Source organism: Salvelinus fontinalis, chromosome 18 (genome assembly GCF_029448725.1).
Source record: "Salvelinus fontinalis isolate EN_2023a chromosome 18, ASM2944872v1, whole genome shotgun sequence".
Taxonomy (NCBI): Eukaryota; Metazoa; Chordata; class Actinopteri; order Salmoniformes; family Salmonidae; genus Salvelinus; species Salvelinus fontinalis.
In genome coordinates, this window is record NC_074682.1 from 12,415,287 (window position 1) to 12,435,575 (window position 20,289).

The 20,289-nt window shown below is 41.6% G+C and overlaps 1 protein-coding gene across 1 annotated transcript; it reads left to right on the forward strand.

The window, feature by feature from the left end:
* The first annotated feature begins 1,509 nt into the window (after positions 1-1,509).
* Positions 1,510-19,986, forward strand: LOC129814995 (myb-related protein B-like). Its single transcript, XM_055868216.1, has 15 exons — positions 1,510-2,947; positions 3,492-3,588; positions 3,692-3,763; positions 3,931-4,023; positions 8,754-8,974; positions 9,201-9,345; positions 11,059-11,112; positions 11,345-11,551; positions 11,743-12,015; positions 16,994-17,166; positions 17,282-17,381; positions 17,482-17,589; positions 17,716-17,832; positions 17,923-18,054; positions 18,144-19,986. Exons 1-15 carry the CDS (start codon positions 2,928-2,930, stop codon positions 18,270-18,272), a joined length of 1,941 nt encoding a protein of 646 aa, XP_055724191.1. The 5' UTR covers positions 1,510-2,927; the 3' UTR covers positions 18,273-19,986.
* Positions 19,987-20,289: the final 303 nt, after the last annotated feature.

Sequence of the window (20,289 nt, forward strand, 5' to 3'; positions counted from 1 at the left end):
TCATCGACGGGGCTGTAGTGGAGCAGGTTGAGAGCTTCAAATTCCTTGGTGTCTACATCAACAACAAACTAGAATGGTCCAAACACACCAAGACAGTCGTGAAGAGGGCACGACAAAGCCTATTCCCCCTCAGGAAACTAAAAAGATTTGGCATGGGTCCTGAGATCCTCAAACGGTTCTACAGCTGCAACATCGAGAGCATCCTGACCGGTTGCATCACTGCCTGGTACTGCAATTGCTCGGCCTCCAACCGCAAGGCACTTCAGAGGGTAGTGCGTACGGCCCAGTACATCACTGGTGCAAAGCTGCCTGCCATCCAGGACCTCTACACCAGGCGGTGTCAGAGGAAGGCCCTAAAAATTGTCAAAGACCCCAGCCACCCCAGTCATAGACTTTTTTCTCTACTATCGCATGGCAAGCGGTACCGGAGTGCCAAGTCTAAGACAAAAAGGCTTCTCAACAGTTTTACCCCCAAGCCATAAGACTCCTGAACAGGTAACCAAATGGTTACCCGGACTATTTGCATTGTGTGCCCCCCCCCCCCCCCCAAACCCTCTTTTATGCTGCTGCTACTCTCTGTTTATCTTATATGCATAGTCACTTTAACTATACATTCATGTACATACTACCTCAATTGGCCCGACCAACCAGTGCTCCCGCACATTGGCTAACCGGGCTATCTGCATTGTGTCCCACCACCCGCCAACCCCTCTTTTTACTCTACTGCTACTCTCAGTTCATCATATATGCAGTCACTTTAACCATACCTACATGTACATACTACCTCAATAAGCCTGACTAACCGGTGTCTGTATATAGCCTGGCTACTCTTATTTTCAAATGTATTTTTACTGTTTTATTTATTTTCTTACCTACACACACATACCTTTTTTCCCCCACACTATTGGTTAGAGTCTGTAAGTAAGCATTTCACTGTAAGGTCTACTACACCTTTTGTGTAGTTGATTTGAGTTGGTTATGTTGAAATCGAAATTGTGTTGGAATAGTGGCCTCAGATACTGTTTTCTTTGCGACTTGCGGCAACTCTGTGGTTCTAAATCAATAGTTGTGTAGTGGTCCGACAAATCTGGAAACGTTGGACTAAACCGGACAGTTTTCTATCCGGTTTTGTGATAAAACAATGGTGTTGTTGGATTTATTTTGCCGCTGTGTCTTCTTATTGTCTCGGCATTTAGGCCTATTTATCGCGGTAGCAAGGCAAATTAATTAACAGGTTATAGAGCAAACAACGCAATTATCACAACACAGGTTGTAATATGGCTTTTTTCTGGCTTCCGGAGTGATTTTACCCACGCACCACCACAGGGGTGAATAATTTGTTAGAAAAGCGCACATTTCTCTCTTATTGTATGTATGCATAGATATGATCAACAGTGTATTCGGTAGACTATAATTACACAAACACAACATTGTAAAAAGTCACTTTGGAGTAAAAATCTTTCTGCCCCTTGACGTATTCATGGGATCACAATTCTGCGCGCACACCTCTGGTCACGTCACTCCGGGAAAGCTTTGAGAGTCTGCGAGAAAATAATCGAGAGAGAGAGAAGAGGTACACAAATGAATGATACTGAGGAGACACGCAGCATCGGCTTGAAATGGCAGCGAGTAGTGTGGACGAAATGGGGAGAACGTCGGAGAAGCAGTGCTGGAATGCGATCAATATGGGCGACCGTTCTGAAGATATGGAGCGGGAGGATGACTGTCAAGGATCTGAATGGTCTGTAGTGGAAATACATAGGAAGAAGAGAGATCACGATACTGAAATCAGTGGTGCGTCTAGTGTAGAAAGCTAAAAGAGGGTTAAGGTAGGAAGCAAGAATAATCATGTGTCGGAGTTGAAAGTTGTGATGGTGTTTGATGAGACCATAGGGCCTCATTTACACCTTATCCGACTAACTGATGTCATAGAGAAAGAGAACACTGGTGTCCCGATAGCTATGTCCACAGATGATATTAAAGAAAATGTGAAGGGAGGCAGAGTGATTGGGGCCAAAAGTTTGATCAGTAGGAAAGAGGCACAAAGAAGTGAAAGCTTATCAGTGATGCGAGGTTTGAGAATGTTTTGCTGGGAAAAGTACAGATATTGAATCTATGGAATCCTGTTAGAGAATTTGTTCTGTATACACTGTGGTGTTTTAAATGTCCGAAGAATGGGACTTGTAGCTGCTGAGTGTAAAGGAAAAAAAATATGTGCCAAGTGTGGAGGGGAACATGATTACAGTGAATGTGGAAGCAATGTGAAGGTTAAGTGCTGTAATTGTGAGGGAGAACACAGTGCAGCATTTGGTGGATTCCAGGTGCATAGAGGGGCTTAGAGAAATAGGACCAGTCATGATGTATCATATTTTGAGACTGTAAGACGATTTGATTTGATACAGACTGGATTTGAAGCAGGGTGTCTGTAGCGATGCCCCAAGCACTGATATGCAGTGCCTTTGACCACTGTGCCACTCAGGAGAGGTGAATTCCAGCTTTCCAACGGTGCAGATTTATTTAGGCTCCCCAGTGCTGGTGGAAATTTCCATAAAGACGTAAGTAGGAATTTATTTGGTTTAGATTTTTATTTTCACGGTAGTACCGAATTTTGCATAACATGATTGATCGTACATTCCAATACAGTAGTTGGCGGCATGCACTTTAAACGTTTGTTTGCGGACCGCCATGAGATCAAAGAAGAAGAAGAAGAAGAAGAAGAAGAAGCGCGCGAGAGAAACTTGAGCGCGGACTGACGTTAGTGTTGTCAGCAACACAGAAGTGGAGTACCCAGCCCTCCAACAAAATACAGTTTCATGGACGTGGATTAAAGACAAACACAGATTTGCTCATGGTATATAGTTCGCGAATCTATGCACGACGTGGTTGACAAAATATACAATTGTATTTTAGCTGTAAAACAAAGATAAATGTCCTGGTGGTTGCGCGGGTAAGTAATCTGATTCTAAACTTGTTAAGGTTACAGCAGTTGTTGGACAAATATCAATGTCGACTCCACATCCTATGTTTTCAATAGGACAGGGATCTATGCACCATTTAGAAGTTATGAGATTACAGGATGTCATTGATTATTTTTGCGCGTTTACGTGATTTGAATGTGCTTTTGTAACCCTACCAGGGGTGATGTCAGATGTTTTGAACGTTAGCTAGCCAAATGTCATGAAACAAATGTATCTAAGGAATTTTCTAATACATACCGGAGTAATCGGAAAGCTCGAAATGTCCGCCACAAACGTTAGTTAACTGAATCTGGTTGTAGTATCTAGCTATGTAGCTAGTGAATAAAAATGTATTGTGTGACAATTTACGTATGCGACTCACCCATGTCAGCTACTTTTCAGGGAATAGAATGCATGCATACTAGATTTGGGGGCTGGCCAGTTTCTGTTAAATTAAAGAAAGAATGCTCTAGGTAATCTCTGCATGGGTTTGATCTCTACCACACCCTGTTGACTGGTTGCTTGTCTTTCCAGAGAGGATAGGGAGGAGGCTATGTATCAGGACACCGACTCTGATGTGGCTGAACAGAGAGACGGTGGAAAGGTCAAAGTGAAATGGACACAAGAGGAGGTGAGTTCATTTATAGATCAGGGGGACATGGTTGGTTATTTGCAACAAGTGGGGAAGAGTTGGCTACCTTGCTCTTCATAAAATGGCTGTCCTGTATTCTCAGGATGACAATCTGAAAGCATTGGTCCAAAACCTGGGACCAAATGACTGGAAACACATAGCCAGTTTTTTACTGGTGAGTTATATCGACAGATTACAGTATATATTCTGTAATATCCAGTTAACAATGCAAATAATACAACTGAAGCGTTTAAAATAGAAAAGACTCCAATTTGCTGTCTGAAGGGTTGTGTGGTTTCTATTGCATAAAATCATTAACTGTATGGTAACCCTTCTGCACAGAATCGCTCAGAACACCAGTGCCAGCACCGCTGGTTGAAGGTTCTGGATCCAGATCTGGTTAAAGGGCCTTGGACCAAAGAGGAGGACGAGAAGGTAAGTGGTGTGATGGCGACCATTCTACAATCACAGGGTTCACACAAGGTGCTTAAAGTACTTGAATTTGGCACTCTGAAATTCAAGTACAGGAATACCTTGAAAATCTGACTTTCTCAAATTAAAATAAGAACAGAAAATTATCAAATATGTTTATGAAAAATATTAGAAAAATTGATTTGTCTTTATTTTTCAAGCAGACTACCCAGTTTTATTTCCTCGTGTTTCGTGCTCTGGTTGCCAGGCTAGCTCGATCATTCCACCCACACTGCCACTCAGCCAGGCAGGTACAGAACTGACTGATTAGGCGCCACCAAATGTCACATCGACAGCTAAAATGCTGGGCAAATGTAGATTCAATCCTGCCTTTTGTGCGTATGGAGAATTTCTGGGATCTTTTATTTCAGCTCATAAAACATGGGACCAACACTTTACATGTTGTGTTTTTAAAAAATGTGTTAATTTCACCTTTATTTAACCAGGTAGGTCAGTTGAGAACATGTTCTCATTTACAACTGCGACCTGGCCAAGATAAAGCAAAGCAGTGCGACACAAACAACAACACAGAGTTACACATGGAATAAACAAACGTACAGTCAATAACACAATAGAACAAAAATGTATATACAGTGTGTGCAAATGAGGTAAGATAAGGGAGGTAAGGCAATAAATAGGCCGTAGTGGCGAAGTAATTACAATTTAGCAATTAACACTGGAGTGATGGGTGTGCAGAAGATGAATGTGCAAGTTGAGATACTGGGGTGCAAAGGAGAGAGGAAAAAAAATCCTCCTGATTTCTGCTTACAAGCAAAAATTAAAGCAGGAAGCACCAGTGACTCGATCAATAAAAAAGTGGTCAGATGAAGCAGATGCTAAGCTACAGGACTGTTTTGTTAGCACAGGCTGGGATATGTTCCTGGATTCCTCTGATGGCTTTGAGGAGTACACCACATCAGTCTTTGGCTTCATCAATAAGTGCATCGATGACGTCTCCACAGTGACCGTACGTACATACCCCAACCACAAGCCATGGATTACAGGTTACCTCCACACTGAGCTAAAGGGTAGAGCTGCCGATTTCAAGGAGCGGGACTCTAACCTGGAAGCTTATAAGAAAACCCGCTATGCCCTCCGACGAACCAATACAGGACTAAGATCGAATCGTAACACACCGGCTCTGACGCTCGTCGTATGTGGCATGGCTTGCAAATCATTACAGACTACCTTGGGAGCAGAGCCGAGAGCTGCCCAGTGACACGAGCCTACCAGACGAGCTCAACTACTTCTATGCTCATTTCGAGGAAAATGACACTGAAACATGCATGAGAGCACCAGCTGTTCCGGAGGACTGTGCGATCACGCTCTCCACAGTTGATGTGAGAAAGACCTTTAAACAGGTCAACATTCACAATGCCGCTAGGCCAGACGGATTACCAGGATGTGTACTACGAGCATGCGCTGACCAACTGGCAAGTGTCTTCACTGACATTTTCAATCTCTCCCTTTCTGAGTCTGTAACACTAACATAGTGCCTATGCCCAAGAATACTAAGGTAACCTGCCTAAATGACTACCGACCTGTAGTACTCACGTCTGTAGCCATGAAGTGCTTTGAAAGCCTGGTCATGGCTCACATCAACACCATTATCCCAGAAACCCTAGACCCACTCCAATTTGCACACTACCTTATCAGATCCACAGATGATGCAATCTCAATTGCACTCCACACTGCCATTTCCCACCTGGACAAAAGGAACACCTATGTGAGAAGGATATTCACTGACTACAGCTCAGCGTTCAACACCATAGTGCCCTCCAAAGCTCATCAATAAGCTAAGGACCCTGGGACTAAACACTTCCCTCTGCAACTGGATCCTGGACTTCCTGACGGGCCGCCCCCAGGTGGTGAGGGAAGGTAACAAAACATCCGCCATGCTGATCCTCAACACTGGGGCCCCTCAGGGATGCGTGCTCAGTCCCCTCCTGTACTCCCTGTTCACGCGTGGCTGCACGACTCCATTAAGTTTGCCGATGACACAATAGTGGTAGGCCTGATCACCAACAACGACGAGACGGACTTTAGGGAGGAGGTAAGAGACCTGGCCGTGTGGTGCCAGGTCAACAACCTCTCAATGTGATCAAGACAAAGGAGGTGATTGTGGACGACAGGAGAAGAGGGCCAAGCACGCCCTCAATCTCATCGACAGGGCTGCAGTGGAGAAGGTTGAGAGCTTCAAGTTCCTTGGTGTCCACATCACCAACAAACTAACATGGTCCAAGCATACCAAGACCGTTGTGAAGAGGGCATGACAACCTATTCCCCCTCAGGAGACTGAAAAGATTTGGCATGGGTCCTCAGATCCTCAAAAGGTTCTACAGCTGCACCATCGAGAGCATCCTGACCAGTTGCATCACTGCCTGGTATGGCAACTGCTCGGCTTACAACTTCAAGGCACTACAGAGTAAAGGTCGACCAATTTTATAATTTTTCAACTCCGATAGCGATACAGATTTATTGGAGGACCAAAAAAAGCTGATTACTTGTAATAATGACAATTACAACAATACTTAATGAACACTTATTTTGACGTAATATAATACATAATACATAATACATAAAATAAAATCAATTCGGTTTCAAATAAATAATGAATTATTGATTTAAATAATGCAAAAACAGTGTTGGAGAAGAAAGTATGTGCCATGTAAAAAAAAAAGCTAACGTTTAAGTTCCTTGCTCAGAGTATGAGAACATATGTAAGCTGGTGTTTCTTTTTAGAGTTTTCAATATTGCCAGTTAAGAAGTTTTTAGGTTGTAGGAATTATAGGACTATTTCTCTCTATACCATTTATATTTCATATACCTTTGACTATTGGATGTTCTTATAGGCACTATAGTATTGCCAGCCTAATCTCGGGAGTTGATAGGCTTGAAGTCATAAACATTTTTTTACATTTTAGTCATTTAGCAGACGCTCTTATCCAGAGCGACTTACAGTAGAGTGCATACATTTTTTACATACTGAGACAAGGATATCCCTACCGGCCAAACCCTCCCTAACCCGGACGACGCTATGCCAATTGTGCGTCGCCCCACGGACCTCCTGGTTGCGGCCGGCCGCGACAGAGCCTGGGCGCGAACCCAGCCCAGCCTGGCGAACCCGGGAGGCGCAATGCTTGAAGCACAGCGAAGAGCAGCTGGCAAATGCATGAAAGTGCTGTTTGAATGAATGCTTACGAGCCTGCTGCTGCCTACCACCGCTCAGTCAGACTGCTATATCAAATCATAGACTTAATTAAAATATAATAAACACACAGAAATACAAGCCTTAGGTCATTAATATGGTCAAATCCGGAAACTATAATTCCGAAAACAAAACGCTTATTCTTTCAGTGAAATACGGAACCGTTACGTATTTATCTAACGGGTGGCATCCTTAGGTCTAAATGATGCTGTTACATTGCACAACCTTCAATGTTATGTCATAATTATGTAAAATTCTGGCAAATTAAATATGGTCTTTGTTAGGAAGAAATGGTCTTCACACAGTTCGCAACGAACCCAGTCGGCTCAAACTGCTGCATATAACATTGGTGCAACGACAGTGCTTTTTTCGCGAATACACTTGTTAATTCATCATCCGTTTGGCAAAGTAGGCTGTGATTCGATAATAAATTAATAGGCACCGCATTGATTATATGCAACGCAGGACAAGCTAGATAAACTAGTAATACCATCAACCATGTGTATTTAACTAGTGATTATGTTAAGATTGTTTTTTACAAGATAAGTTTAATGCTAGCTAGCAACTTACCTCGGCTCCTTGCTGCACTCACGTAACAGGTGGTCAACCTGCGCGCAGTCTCCTCGTGGAGTGCAATGTAATCGGTGTCCAAAAATGCTGATTACCGATTGCTATGAAAACTTGAAATCGGCCCTAATTAATCGGCCATTACAATTAATCGGTCGACCTCTACTACAGAGGCCAAGTACATCACTGGGACCAAGCTTCCTTCCATCCAGGACCTCTATACCAGGTGGTGTCAAAGGAAGGCCCTAAAAATTGTCTAAGACTCCAGCCACCCTAGTCATAGACTGTTCTCTCTGCTACCACACGGCGAGCAGTACCAGAGCGCCAAGTCTAGGTCCAAGAGGCTTCTAAACAGCTTCTACCCCCAAGCCATAAGACTCCTGAACATCTAATCAAATGGCCACCCAGACTATGTTCATTCCTCCCCCCCCCCCCCCCCTCCTCTTTTACACCGCTGCTACTCTGTTGTTATCATCTATGCGTAGTCACTTTAATAACTGTGCCTACATGTACATATTACCTCAACTAACCGGTGCCCCCGCACATTGGCTCTGTACCGGTACCCTCTGTATATAGTCTCGCTATTGTTATTTTACTGCTGCTCTTTAACTACTTGTTACTTTTATCTCTTCTTATTCATTTTTTTTTTTTAAACTGCATTGTTTATGTAAGTAAGCATTTCACTGTAAGGTACCTGTTGTATTCGGCGCGTGTGACTAATACAATTTGAGTTCTACTAGACTTCTTTGTGACAGCAAAGTTGAGTTTATCAACAGTCGTCCAGTCAGATCTCAGAATCATGTTTGTTGTACTACAAGAGGGAAATATACCTTCCACTGGCTGCTTTGACTCCTGTCTTGTACTGCAGACATGGAGCCACATTTCCAGACAAACTTCAACCCTGCATTCCTCTCCACAGGTGATACAACTGGTGAAACGGTATGGCAACAAGCAATGGGCCATAGTGGCTAAGCACCTGAAGGGCCGTGTGGGGAAACAGTGCAGGGAACGCTGGCACAACCACCTCAACCCGGATGTGAAGAAGTCCTCCTGGACAAAAGAGGAAGACCTCGTTATCTACAAGGCCCACTGCATGCTGGGAAACCGCTGGGCTGAGATTGCCAAGCTGCTCCCCGGAAGGTAACTGTCTTGACTGGTACTCCAGCTAAGAGAATATCTCTACCATGTCTGTGCTGAAATGTCATGATCACTCAGAGCAGCTTCTTGGTCTCCACATATTTTGTGATGAATGCAATTTGAATGGATTGGTGACATTTAGGGACAGCATTTTGTTCCACATCATTAGTTCACCTTCGTACTCCACATCTTCATTACTACAATATTATGTTCAAATGTGCCCTTCCAGGACAGATAATGCTGTGAAGAACCGCTGGAACTCAACCATCAAGCGTAGGGTTGAGATGGGCTTCTTTAGTGGGGTGGATCCTACTCTGAAGCATCATCAGGTGGAAGCAGAGGAGGGCATGGCCCACCACAGTAAAGATCAGCAGGTACAGTTGAAGTCGGAAGTTTACATACACTTAGGTTGGAGTCATTAAAACTTGTTTTCAACCACTCCACAAATTTCTTGTTGACGAACTATAGTTTTGGCAAGTCGGTTAGGACATCTACTTTGTGCATGACACAAGTCATTTTTCCAACAATTGTTTACAGACAGATTATTTCACTTATAATTCACTGTATCACAATTCCAGTGGGTCAAACGTTTACATACACTAAGTTGACTGTGCCTTCAAACATCTTGGAAAATTCCAGAAAATTATGTCATGGCTTTAGAAGCTTCTGATAAGCTAATTGACATCATTTGAGTCAATTGGAGGTGTACCTGTGGATGTATTTCAAAGCCTACCTTCAAACTCAGTACCTCTTTGCTTGACATCATGGGAAAATCAAAAGAAATCAGCCTAGACCTCAGAAAAAGACCTCCAAGTCTGGTTGATCCTTGGGAGCAATTTCCAAAAGCATGAAGGTACCACATTCATCTGTACAAACAATAGTACGCAAGTATAAACACCATGTGACCACGCAGCTGTCGTACCGCTCAGGAATAAGACGCGTTCTGTCTCCTAGAGAGGAATGTACTTTGGTGCAAGAAGTGCAAATCAATCCCAGAACAACAGCAAAGGACTTTGTGAAGATGCTGGAGGAAACGGGTACAAAAGTATCTATATCCACAGTAAAACGTGTCCTATATCGACATAACCTGAAAGGCCACTCCGCAAGGAAGAAGCCACTGCTCCAAAATCGCCATAAAAAGCCAGACTACGGTTTGCAACTGCACATGGGGACAAAGATTGCACTTTTTGGAGAAACGTCCTCTGGTTTGATGAAACAAAAATAGAACTGTTTGGCCATAATAACCATCGTTCTGTTTGGAGGAAAAGGGGGAGGCCTGCAAGCAGAAGAACACCATCCCAACCGTGAAGCACGGTGGTGGCAGCATGTTGTGGGGGTGCTTTGCAGCAGGAGGGTCTGGTGCACTTAGCAAAATAGATGGCATCATGAGGGAGGAAAACTGTGGATTTATTGAAGCAACATCTCAAGGCATCAGTCAAGAAGTTAAAGCTTGGTCGCAAATGGGTCTTCCAAATGGACAATGACCCCAAGCATACTTCCAAAGTTGTGGCAAAATGGCTTAAAGACAACAAAGTCAAGGTATTGGCGTGGCCATCACAAAGCCCTGAACGCAATCCTATAGAAAATTTGTGGGCAGAACTGAAAAAGCGTGTGCGAGCAAGGAGGCCTACAAACCTGACTCAGTTACACCAGCTCTGTCAGGAGGAATGGGCCAAAATTCACCCAACTTGTGGGAAGCTTGTGGAAGGCTACCCGACATGTTTGATCAAAGTTAAACAATTTAAGGGCAATGCTACCAAATACTAATTGAGTATGTTAACTTCTGACCCACTGGGAATGTGATGAAAGAAATAAAAGCTGAAATTAATCATTCTCTACTGTTATTCTGACATTTCACATTCTGAAAATAAAGTGGTGATCCTAACTGACCTAAAACAGGGAATTTTTACTAGGATTAAATGTCAGGAATTGTGAAAAGCTGAGTTTAAATGTATTTGGCTAAGGTGTATGTAAACTTCTGACTTAAACTGTAGGTTCTGCTTGAAATCAGTTTGACATCTGTGCTATCCTCACTAATCCTTATTTGAATGTTGTGCTGTGAAACATGATTTGTTATGTCTCTACAGATGGACTATGATGGTTCTATGGAGAGGGATTCAGACCAAGACACTACACTGCTGGTAAGAATTCAAACACTGTATGCCGGCTATCTTCTATGTGGGGGTAAAAGGCAGATAAACTGTAGTGTTTTGTGTGACAAATATATAGTGTAGTAGATACAGAGCGTGTTAAAATATCACCAACCTATACTGTTTTTCAAGGTAGAACACATTGTTCTGGTAGCTGTTCATATTCATTTCATCTGTACTTCTCTCTCTCATACTGATTTTCAAGCTAATGTCGCCCCTACAGGAGAATACCATTACATCCACTGTGAGAGACGGACCAAGGGAAGCAGGCTCCCACAAGGCTGTCTCTCCTCAACAGTCAAAGACACCCAAAAGTGAGCCAGACACCCCAGGACGTGAACTGAATACCAATAGCTGGGTGGTGGACAGCTCAGGCTTTCTCTCTCCCAACGGCCCAGGCTTAAAGGAGGTGATGGATATGGTGGATGGGGTAAGAGTTCTGGATGGGTTTTAATACCTCAGTCTTCTTAGTTTCACGACGTTAATCTTATACTTTGCATAAATCACCAAAGAAGTCATATTTGAACAGATATGTAAAACATGATGTAGAGTATGACTAGATTTGGGGCAGACCTAGCTTGGGAAATTATATTTCATTAACTGTTTCTTGCCCTCTACCAGGACCTAGATGGATGGTGCAACATGTCTGTCTTTGATCTGCCTGAGGAGAGCCAGAGCCCAGAGCGGACCCAGTTCCGTCTGGAGGGCAGCGCCCTGCAGGAGCTGAGCAAGGGCAACCGGGGAGAGCTGATCCCCATCTCCCCTGGAGGAATCACCCCACCCTCCATACTGACCCGCCGCAGCCGCCGTCGCATCGCTCTATCTCCTGACTCCAACTATTCCAGGACCCCAAAGAGCACCCCGGTCAAGATCCTGCCCTTCTCTCCCTCACAGGTAATCGCTCAACCACCATGACCTAACACACTATGACTCATCAGTGCCTTTTGCTTAATTCTGAATAATATATATATATATATATATATATATATATATATATATATATATATATATATATATATCTCACATACACACACTACTGTTCAAAAGTTTGGGGTCACTTAGAAATGTCCTTGTTTTTGAAAGAAAAGCAAAAAAAAATCGTCCATTTTTAAAATAACATCAAATTGATCAGAAATACAGTGTAGAAATTGTTCATGTTGTAAATGACTATTGTAGCTGGAAACAGCAGTTTTTTTAAAATGGAATATCTACATAGGCGTACAGAGGCCCATTATCAGCAACCATCACTCCTTGGCACGTTGTGTTCCAATGGCACATTGTGTTAGCTAATCCAAGTTTATCATTTTAAAAGGCTAATTGATCATTAAAAAACATTTTGCAATTGTTAGCACAGCTGAAAACTGTTGTTCTGATTTAAAGAAGCAATAAAACTGGCCTTTAGACTAGTTGAGTATCTGGCGCATCAGCATTTGTGGGTTCGATTACAGGCTCAAAATGGCCAGAAACAAAGAACTTTCTTCTGAAACACGTCAGTCTATTCTTGTTCTGAGAAATGAAGGCTATTGCATGCGAGAAATTGTCAAGAAACTGAAGATCTCGTACAACGCTCTGTACTACGCCCTTCACAGAACAGCACAAACTGGCTCTAACCAGAATAGAAATGAGTGGGAGGCCCCGGTGCACAACTGAGCATTGAGGACAAGTACATTAGTGTCTAGTTTGAGAAACAGACGCCTCACAAGTCAAAAACTGGCAGCTTGATTCAATAGTACCCACACAAAAACAGGTCTCAACGTCAACAGTGAAGAGGCAACTCCGGGATGCTGGCCTTCTAGGCAGAGTTGCAAAGAAAAAGCCATATCTCTGTCCAGTGTCTGTTCTTTTGCCCATCTTAATCTTTTATTTTTATTGGCCAGTCTGAGATATGGCTTTTTCTTTGCAACTCTGCCTAGAAGGCCAGCATCCCGGAGTTGCCTCTTCACTGTTGACATTGAGACTGGTGTTTTGTGGAGGTGTGTTGGCTCATTGACCTGTTTAAAAACAAATGATAGTCCCACTAAACCCAAACCAGATGGGATGGCGGATCGCTGCAGAATGCTGTGGTAGCCATGCTTGTTAAGTGTGCCTTGAATTCTAAATAAATCACAGACCGTTTCACCAGCAAAGCACCCCACCATAACACCACCACCTCCATGCTTTACGGTGGGAAATGCACATGCAGAGACCATCCATTTACCTACACCGCGTCTCACAAAGACACGGTGGTTGGAATCAAAATCTCACATTTTTGGTCTCTCGACCAAAAGACACATTTCCACCGGTCTAATGTCTATTGCTCGTGTTTCTTGGCCCAAGCAAGTCTCTTCTTCTTATTGGTGACCTTTAGTAGTGGTTTCTTTGCAGCAATTTGACCATGAAGGCCTGATTCACGCAGTTTCCTCTGAACAGTTGATGTTGAGATTAGAGGTCGACTGATTAATCAGAATGGTTGATTAATTAGGGCCGATTTCAAGTTTTCATAAAAATCGGAAATCGCATTAAAAAAAAAAAAAATATATATATATATATATATATATATATATATATATATATATATATATATTTTTACACCTTTATTTAACTAGGCAAGTCAGTTAAGAACACATTCTTATTTTCAATGACGGCCTAGGAACGGTGGGTTAACTGCCTTGTTCAGAGGCAGAACGACAGATTTTTACCTTGTCAGCTCGGGGATTCAATCTTGCAACCTTACAGTTAACTAGTCCAACGCTCTAACCACCTGCTTTACATTGCACTCCACGAGGAGCCTGCCTGTTACGTGAATGCAGTAAGAAACCAAGGTAAGTTGCTAGCTAGCATTAAACTTGTCTTATAAAAAACCAATCAATCAATCATAATCACTAGTTAACTCCACATGGTTGATGATATTACTAGTTTATCTAGCGTGTCCTGCGTTGCATATAATCGATGCGGTGCGCATTCACGAAACAGGACTGTCGTTGCTCCAACGTGTACCTAACCATAAACATCAATGCCTTTCTTAAAATCAATACACAAGTATATATTTTTTAAACCTGCATATTTAGTTAATATTGCCTGCTAACATGAATTTATTTTAACTAGGGAAATTGTGTCACTTGTCTTGCAACAGAGTCAGGGTATATGCAGCAGTTTGGGCCGCCTAGCTTGTTGCGAACTGTGTGAAGACCATTTCTTCCTAACAAAGACAACCCACTTCGCCAAACGGGGGATGATTTAACAAAACCGCATTTGCGAAAAAAGCACCATCGTTGCACGACTGTACCTAACCATAAACATCCATGCCTTTTCTTAAAATCAATTCACAGAAGTATATATTTTTAAACCTGCATATTTAGCTAAAAGAAATCCAGATTATCAGGCAATATTTACCAGGTGAAATTGTTACTTCTCTTGCGTTCATTGCACGCAGAGTCAGGGTATATGCAACAGTTTGGGCCGCCTGGCTCGTTGCACACTAATTTGCCAGAATTTTACGTAATTATGACATAACATTGAAGGTTGTGCAATGTAACAGGAATATTTAGACTTATGGATGCCACACGTTAGATAAAATACGGAACGGTTCCGTATTTCACTGAAAGAATAAACGTTATGTTTTCGAGATGATAGTTTCCGGATTCGACCATATTAATGACCTAAGGCTCGTATTTCTGTGTGTTATTATGTTATAATTAAGTCTATGATTTGACAGAGCAGTCTGACTGAGCGATGGTAGGCACCAGCAGGCTCGTAAGCATTCATTCAAACAGCACTTTCATGCGTTTTGCCAGCAGCTCTTCGCAATGCTTCAAGCATTGAGCTGTTTATGACTTCAAGCCTATCAACTCCCGAGATTAGGCTGGTGGAACCGATGTGAAATGGCTAGCTAGTTAGCGGGGTGCGATCTAATAGTGTTTCAAAAGTCACTCGCTCTGAGACTTGGAGTAGTTGTTCCCTTTGCTCTGCATGGGTAACGCTGCTTCGAGGGTGGCTGTTGTCGATGTGTTCCTGGTTCGAGCCCAGGTAGGAGCGAGGAGAGGGACGGAAGCTATACTGTTACACTGGCAATACTAAAGTGCCTATAAGAACATCCAATAGTCAAAGGTATATGAAATACAAATCGTATAGAGAGAAATAGTCCTATAATTCCTATAATAACTACAACCTATAACGTCTTACCTGGGAATATTGAAGACTCATGTTAAAAGGAACCACCAGCTTTCATATGACCTGAGCAAGGAACTTAAACGTTTGCTTTCTTACATGGCACGTATTGAACTTTTACTTTCTTCTCCAACACTTTGTTTTTGCATTATTTAAACCAAATTGAACACGTTTCATTATTTATTTGAGGCTAAATTGATTTTATTGATGTATTATATTAAGTTAAAATAAGTGTTCATTCAGTATTGTTGTAAATGTCATTATTACAAATAAAATAAAATAAATCTGCCGATTTTTTTTAATCGGTATCAGCTTTTTTTGGTCCTCCAATAATCGGTATCGGCGTTGAAAAATCATAATCGGTCGACCTCTAGTTGAGATGTGTCTGTTACTTGAACTCTGAAGCATTTATTTGGGCTGCAATTTCTGGTAACTTATCCTCTGCAGCAGAGGTAACTCTGGGTCATTCCTGTGGTGGTCCTCATCAGAGTCATGATGGTTTTTGCGACTGCACTTGAAGAAACTTTGAAAGTTCTTGAAATTTTCCACATTGCCTGACCTTCATGTCTTAAAGTAATGATGGACTGTTGTTTCTCTTTGATTATTTGAGCTGTTCTTGCCATAATATGGACTTGGTTTTTTACCAAATAGGGCCATCTTCTGTATACCCCCTACCTTGTCACAACTCAACTGATTGGCTGAAACGCATTAAGGAAAGACATTTCACTAATTAAGAAGGAACATCTGTTAATTGAAATGCATTCCAGGTGACTACCTCATGAAGCTGGTTGAGTGTGCAAAGCTGTCATCAAGGCAAAGTGTGGCTATTTGAAGAATCTCAAATACAAAATATATTTTGATTTGTTTAAGACTTTTTTTGGTTACTACATGATTCCATGTGTTACTTCATAGTTTTGATGTCTTCACTATTATTCTACAATGTAAATATAAAGAAAAACCCTTGAATGAGTAGGTGTGTCTTAACTTTTGACCGGCAGTATACAGTACCAGTCAAAAGTTAAGACACACCTACTCATTCCAGTGTTTTTCTTTACTTTTTCCTACATTGTAGAATAATAGTGAAGACATCAACACTACATGATTCCATATGTGTTATTTCATAGTCACCAAAAAAGTCTTAAACAAATCAAAATATATTTTTGATTCTTCTAAGTACCCTTTGTCTTGATGACATCTTTGCACACTTGACACTTTATTTTGTTACTACTTGATTCCATGTGCTATTTCATATTTCTGATGTCTGCACTATTATTCTACAATGTAGATCATAGTAAAAATAAAGAAAAACCCCTGAATGAGTAGGTGTGTCAACTTTTGACTGGTAGTGTATATTTTCCTTTATTTTCCCCTAATCCTACCACTCCCCTTAATTGGTGTAAACTCATTTGGCAACAACACTTAGGCTTCTACTTCCAGTTTATACATGCTATATACATTTTACGTACACAGTATATTTTACATTAGTTGTCTTCTGTTTGGTTTTTAGTCCCGTCTTTCTGCTACCCCCAACCCCTCCCATCTATCTCTGAAGACCATCCAGTTTGGATTTCCAATTTGCCATATATTTTTCAACTGTCACGAATGATGTTGCCAAAAACACATTCTACCAATTGTTATATCCCTTACATTAAATGCCATATTTTTTTTTGTTGGTACGATTGCAAATGGATGTCGGGGGTCACATTTACTTTGAATATGTTTCCAGTTCCTCAACATGTGGACCAAACAGGACAGCTTTGAACTGGAGAATCCATCCCTCACCTCTACCCCAGTCTGTAGTCAGAAGTCCACGGGTACCACACCACTACACCGCGACAAGACTCCACTCACACAGAAGGAAAACTCTGTGTTTGCGTCCAAGCTGTACTCAAACTCAGTGTATGTAATAATTCATTATTGACACACACATTTCTTGTATGTAATAAGGGATTATTAGGATGCAATATGATGACTCTCTTGTGGCAAAATATATTGTTATTTCATTTTTGTAAAGGTTCATCACACCCAACCACAAGTCAAATCTTGACACCACCCCGCGGACTCCAACTCCATTCAAAAATGCCATGGAGAAGTATGGTCCTCTGCGGCCCCTGGTGAGTCCCTCATTCGCTACAGATGTCAACGAAAGCAACTTAATTGTCTGTGTGTATAATATATTCCACTAAAAAAGCATGTTCTTTCTTTATGTCTTAGCCTCAGACTCCGAATGAGGAGGACTTGAAAGAGGTCCTCTTGAAAGAGACTGGGATTGAGCTGATCGTGATGGATGAGAGTCCACTTGAGCAAAGACGCAAGCAGGTGGTGAGTGTGATGAAAGATGGCAGGAGGAAGTTTACACCTAAGAAGAACCATCGTTTCCTTCAACCAATGCTGCTTCTCAGTTTTATGGAATGGTCTGAATATGTGGTCCATTCCTTTTGGTTCCAGCATCGACCTACAATGAAGAAAGTGCGTAAATCTCTGGCCTTGGATGTCATGGACTGCAAAGAGACGGTCACCTCCAGGCATCAGTCCATTAAGTTTGGGCCCCAACCCTGTCCTAAGGTACATTCATTGGACATGGATGAAATAGTTATGCTGTTATTTTTTATAGTGTTTTCATTGATTTTGGATTTTGGCTTGTCTTTGTTACAGGCTGAGACGTCTCTCAACTCCTCATCCTTTTGCATGAAGAGGGAATATAAAGAGGATAATGTTCTGGATCAGGGCTTCTGTTTAGGACCCAGGGAGAGTTGTGCATATTCCAACCCAGTGCCACCAACACCAGTAAGTATCATAATATTATGTCTTGTCATATTTTAGAATTTTTATTTCCCTTGTTTGTATCTTAAGTTATTGCGTTGTTGTGTCCTTAGATGTCCCAGGCATGGGAAGCAGTGGTATGTGGACGGACTAAGGACCAACTTATAATGACAGAGAAAGCAAGATGTTACCTCCGCTCACTAAAATCCCACGCTCCCAACCGGGCCCTCATCCTGTCCTGAGCCCTCCCTCACTACCAAGTTCTCACATGCTATCAGAGTTGGGGAAATTCCTATTTGTGTCTGGGAAGTTTCACTTAAACAACCCTCTATGCCAGCAGCATGCCACCCTGCATCCCACTGCTGGCTTGTATCTGAAGCTAAGTAGGGTTGGTCCCTGGATGGGAGACCAGATGCTGCTGGAAGTGGTGTTGGATGGCCAGTAGGAGGCACCCTTTCCCAATGCCCCAGGGCAGTGACTGGGGACGTTGCCCTGTGTAGGGTGCCGTCTTTCGGATGGGACGTTAAACGGGTATCCTGACTCTCGTGTCACAAAAGATCCCATGGCACTTATCGTAAGAGTAGGGGTGTCCTGGCTAAATTCCCAATCTGGTCTTCATACCATCATCCCCAGTTTACAATTGACTCATTCATCCCCTCCACTGCAACAATTCCCCAGGTTGTTGCTGTAAATGAGAATGTGTTCTCAGTCAATTTACCTGGTAGAATAAGGGTTAAATAAATAGTTGGATTACAAGTGAGAAAATGTTGTTGCAGAGTTTTGACGTTTCACCAGTGCCCTTTTACCTTTTCAAACAAAAGATGACGTCAGTTTTTGACAACTACAACCTTATCAATATGGAGAATTTAGCTAGTTTGACGATATTGTCAATGCTAAGCAAGCTAGCTGTTTATTATTAGCAACATAGCTAGTTTATCAAGATTTGGTTGAAGAATTGTTCTGACCAAAAAGTACATGATTGAAACAAATTTGTATTCCCGTCATCACAACTAAGAAATAGGAAGTTCTGACAAGCACGTGAATGTGGCATAACTCTGCTGTGCAGACATTTTCATTGTGTTAAACATGTTTAATGTAACTATTCCAAAGATTATTGTGTTGGTATTCTTTCATAGCAAGGTTATGTTTGTTATAGGTTTCAAAAAGTTTTAGAAAAAATGTTGATGCCGTGCTATGTTGAGCAAGCTCAACTGAACTGAAGTAGAGGATACTTGTAAATATGGGATTTTTTTTATTGTAGGGCAACTTTATGTTATTTCAAGTTTTTCCCAAATGTAATGTTTGAATCTACACACACCATTTCCTAGTAAGTTTTACCACAGTCCATCAACAATTGAATAATTCACACTTGCATCACGTTTGTCATACTCAAAAGTAATGTGAAGGTCTATCATAATGTTTTCAACTTGATATCTCAAGTATAGACATCTGCACTGACAGCTATCAGTATTGAGTTTCGGTTGTAACTGTCTCATGCATTTGATTACCTGATCAATCAATAATGGATTGAAACAAGTTGACACAAGTGAACAGAGTTGTTGAGGTGTTGCTGAAATGTTAGTTTCCTATGATCTATTTTTACATTATGTAGTCTACTAGCCAATCGAAGGTTTATTGTAGGCTACTATTTTATTAGGAATATAAGAATGTGATATGAATATGAATCACTGTAGAAGAATCATCATACACTCAGGTTGCCATATTCCCATGTCCAAAGTTGTATAGATTTGATAAGATTATGGTGCTTTGAATTACAGAATGTTTCTGCTGAAAACAGATAATTTTCTGCTTGCAGATAACAAGATGTATGAGTAAATCATCTGACTAATGTAAAAAAAATATATAATACATTTTTATGAACAATTTGTAAAATTGTCTGTGCATTTAAACAATGTGTGATTGAACAAATAATAAATCTATGATGCCATTTTAGAAGTTGCTTTTTATTGACCTAGTAGGTTGGTGAACTATTGGTTTTCTGATAAATAATAGATTGGGCCAGATTTAGTATTTTGAGAGACTGGTTTTGTTTCTTGTTGAGGACCAATGAAAAACGGACACAATGCCCCTTTTCGTTTTGAGTGGCGAACACGCGAGCCCGGTAACGTTTGAAAGGCACTGAAATAAAATGTGAATTTGTATGTAAATGTACAATATTTGTGGATATTGTACGAGATTATTTTATATTACAAAACGGAAATTATTCTCGCCCACATTTCAGATGGTCCAACAAACCTC

Excerpts from the sequence above, each read along its gene's own strand:
- LOC129814995 (XM_055868216.1), top strand. The coding sequence starts at position 2,928 with ATGTCCTGGTGGTTGCGCGG. Across the intron at positions 11,552-11,742 it reads TGATGGATATGGTGGATGGG|GACCTAGATGGATGGTGCAA; the intron begins GTAAGAGTTCTG and ends GCCCTCTACCAG. Across the intron at positions 17,590-17,715 it reads AGCAAAGACGCAAGCAGGTG|CATCGACCTACAATGAAGAA; the intron begins GTGAGTGTGATG and ends TTTTGGTTCCAG.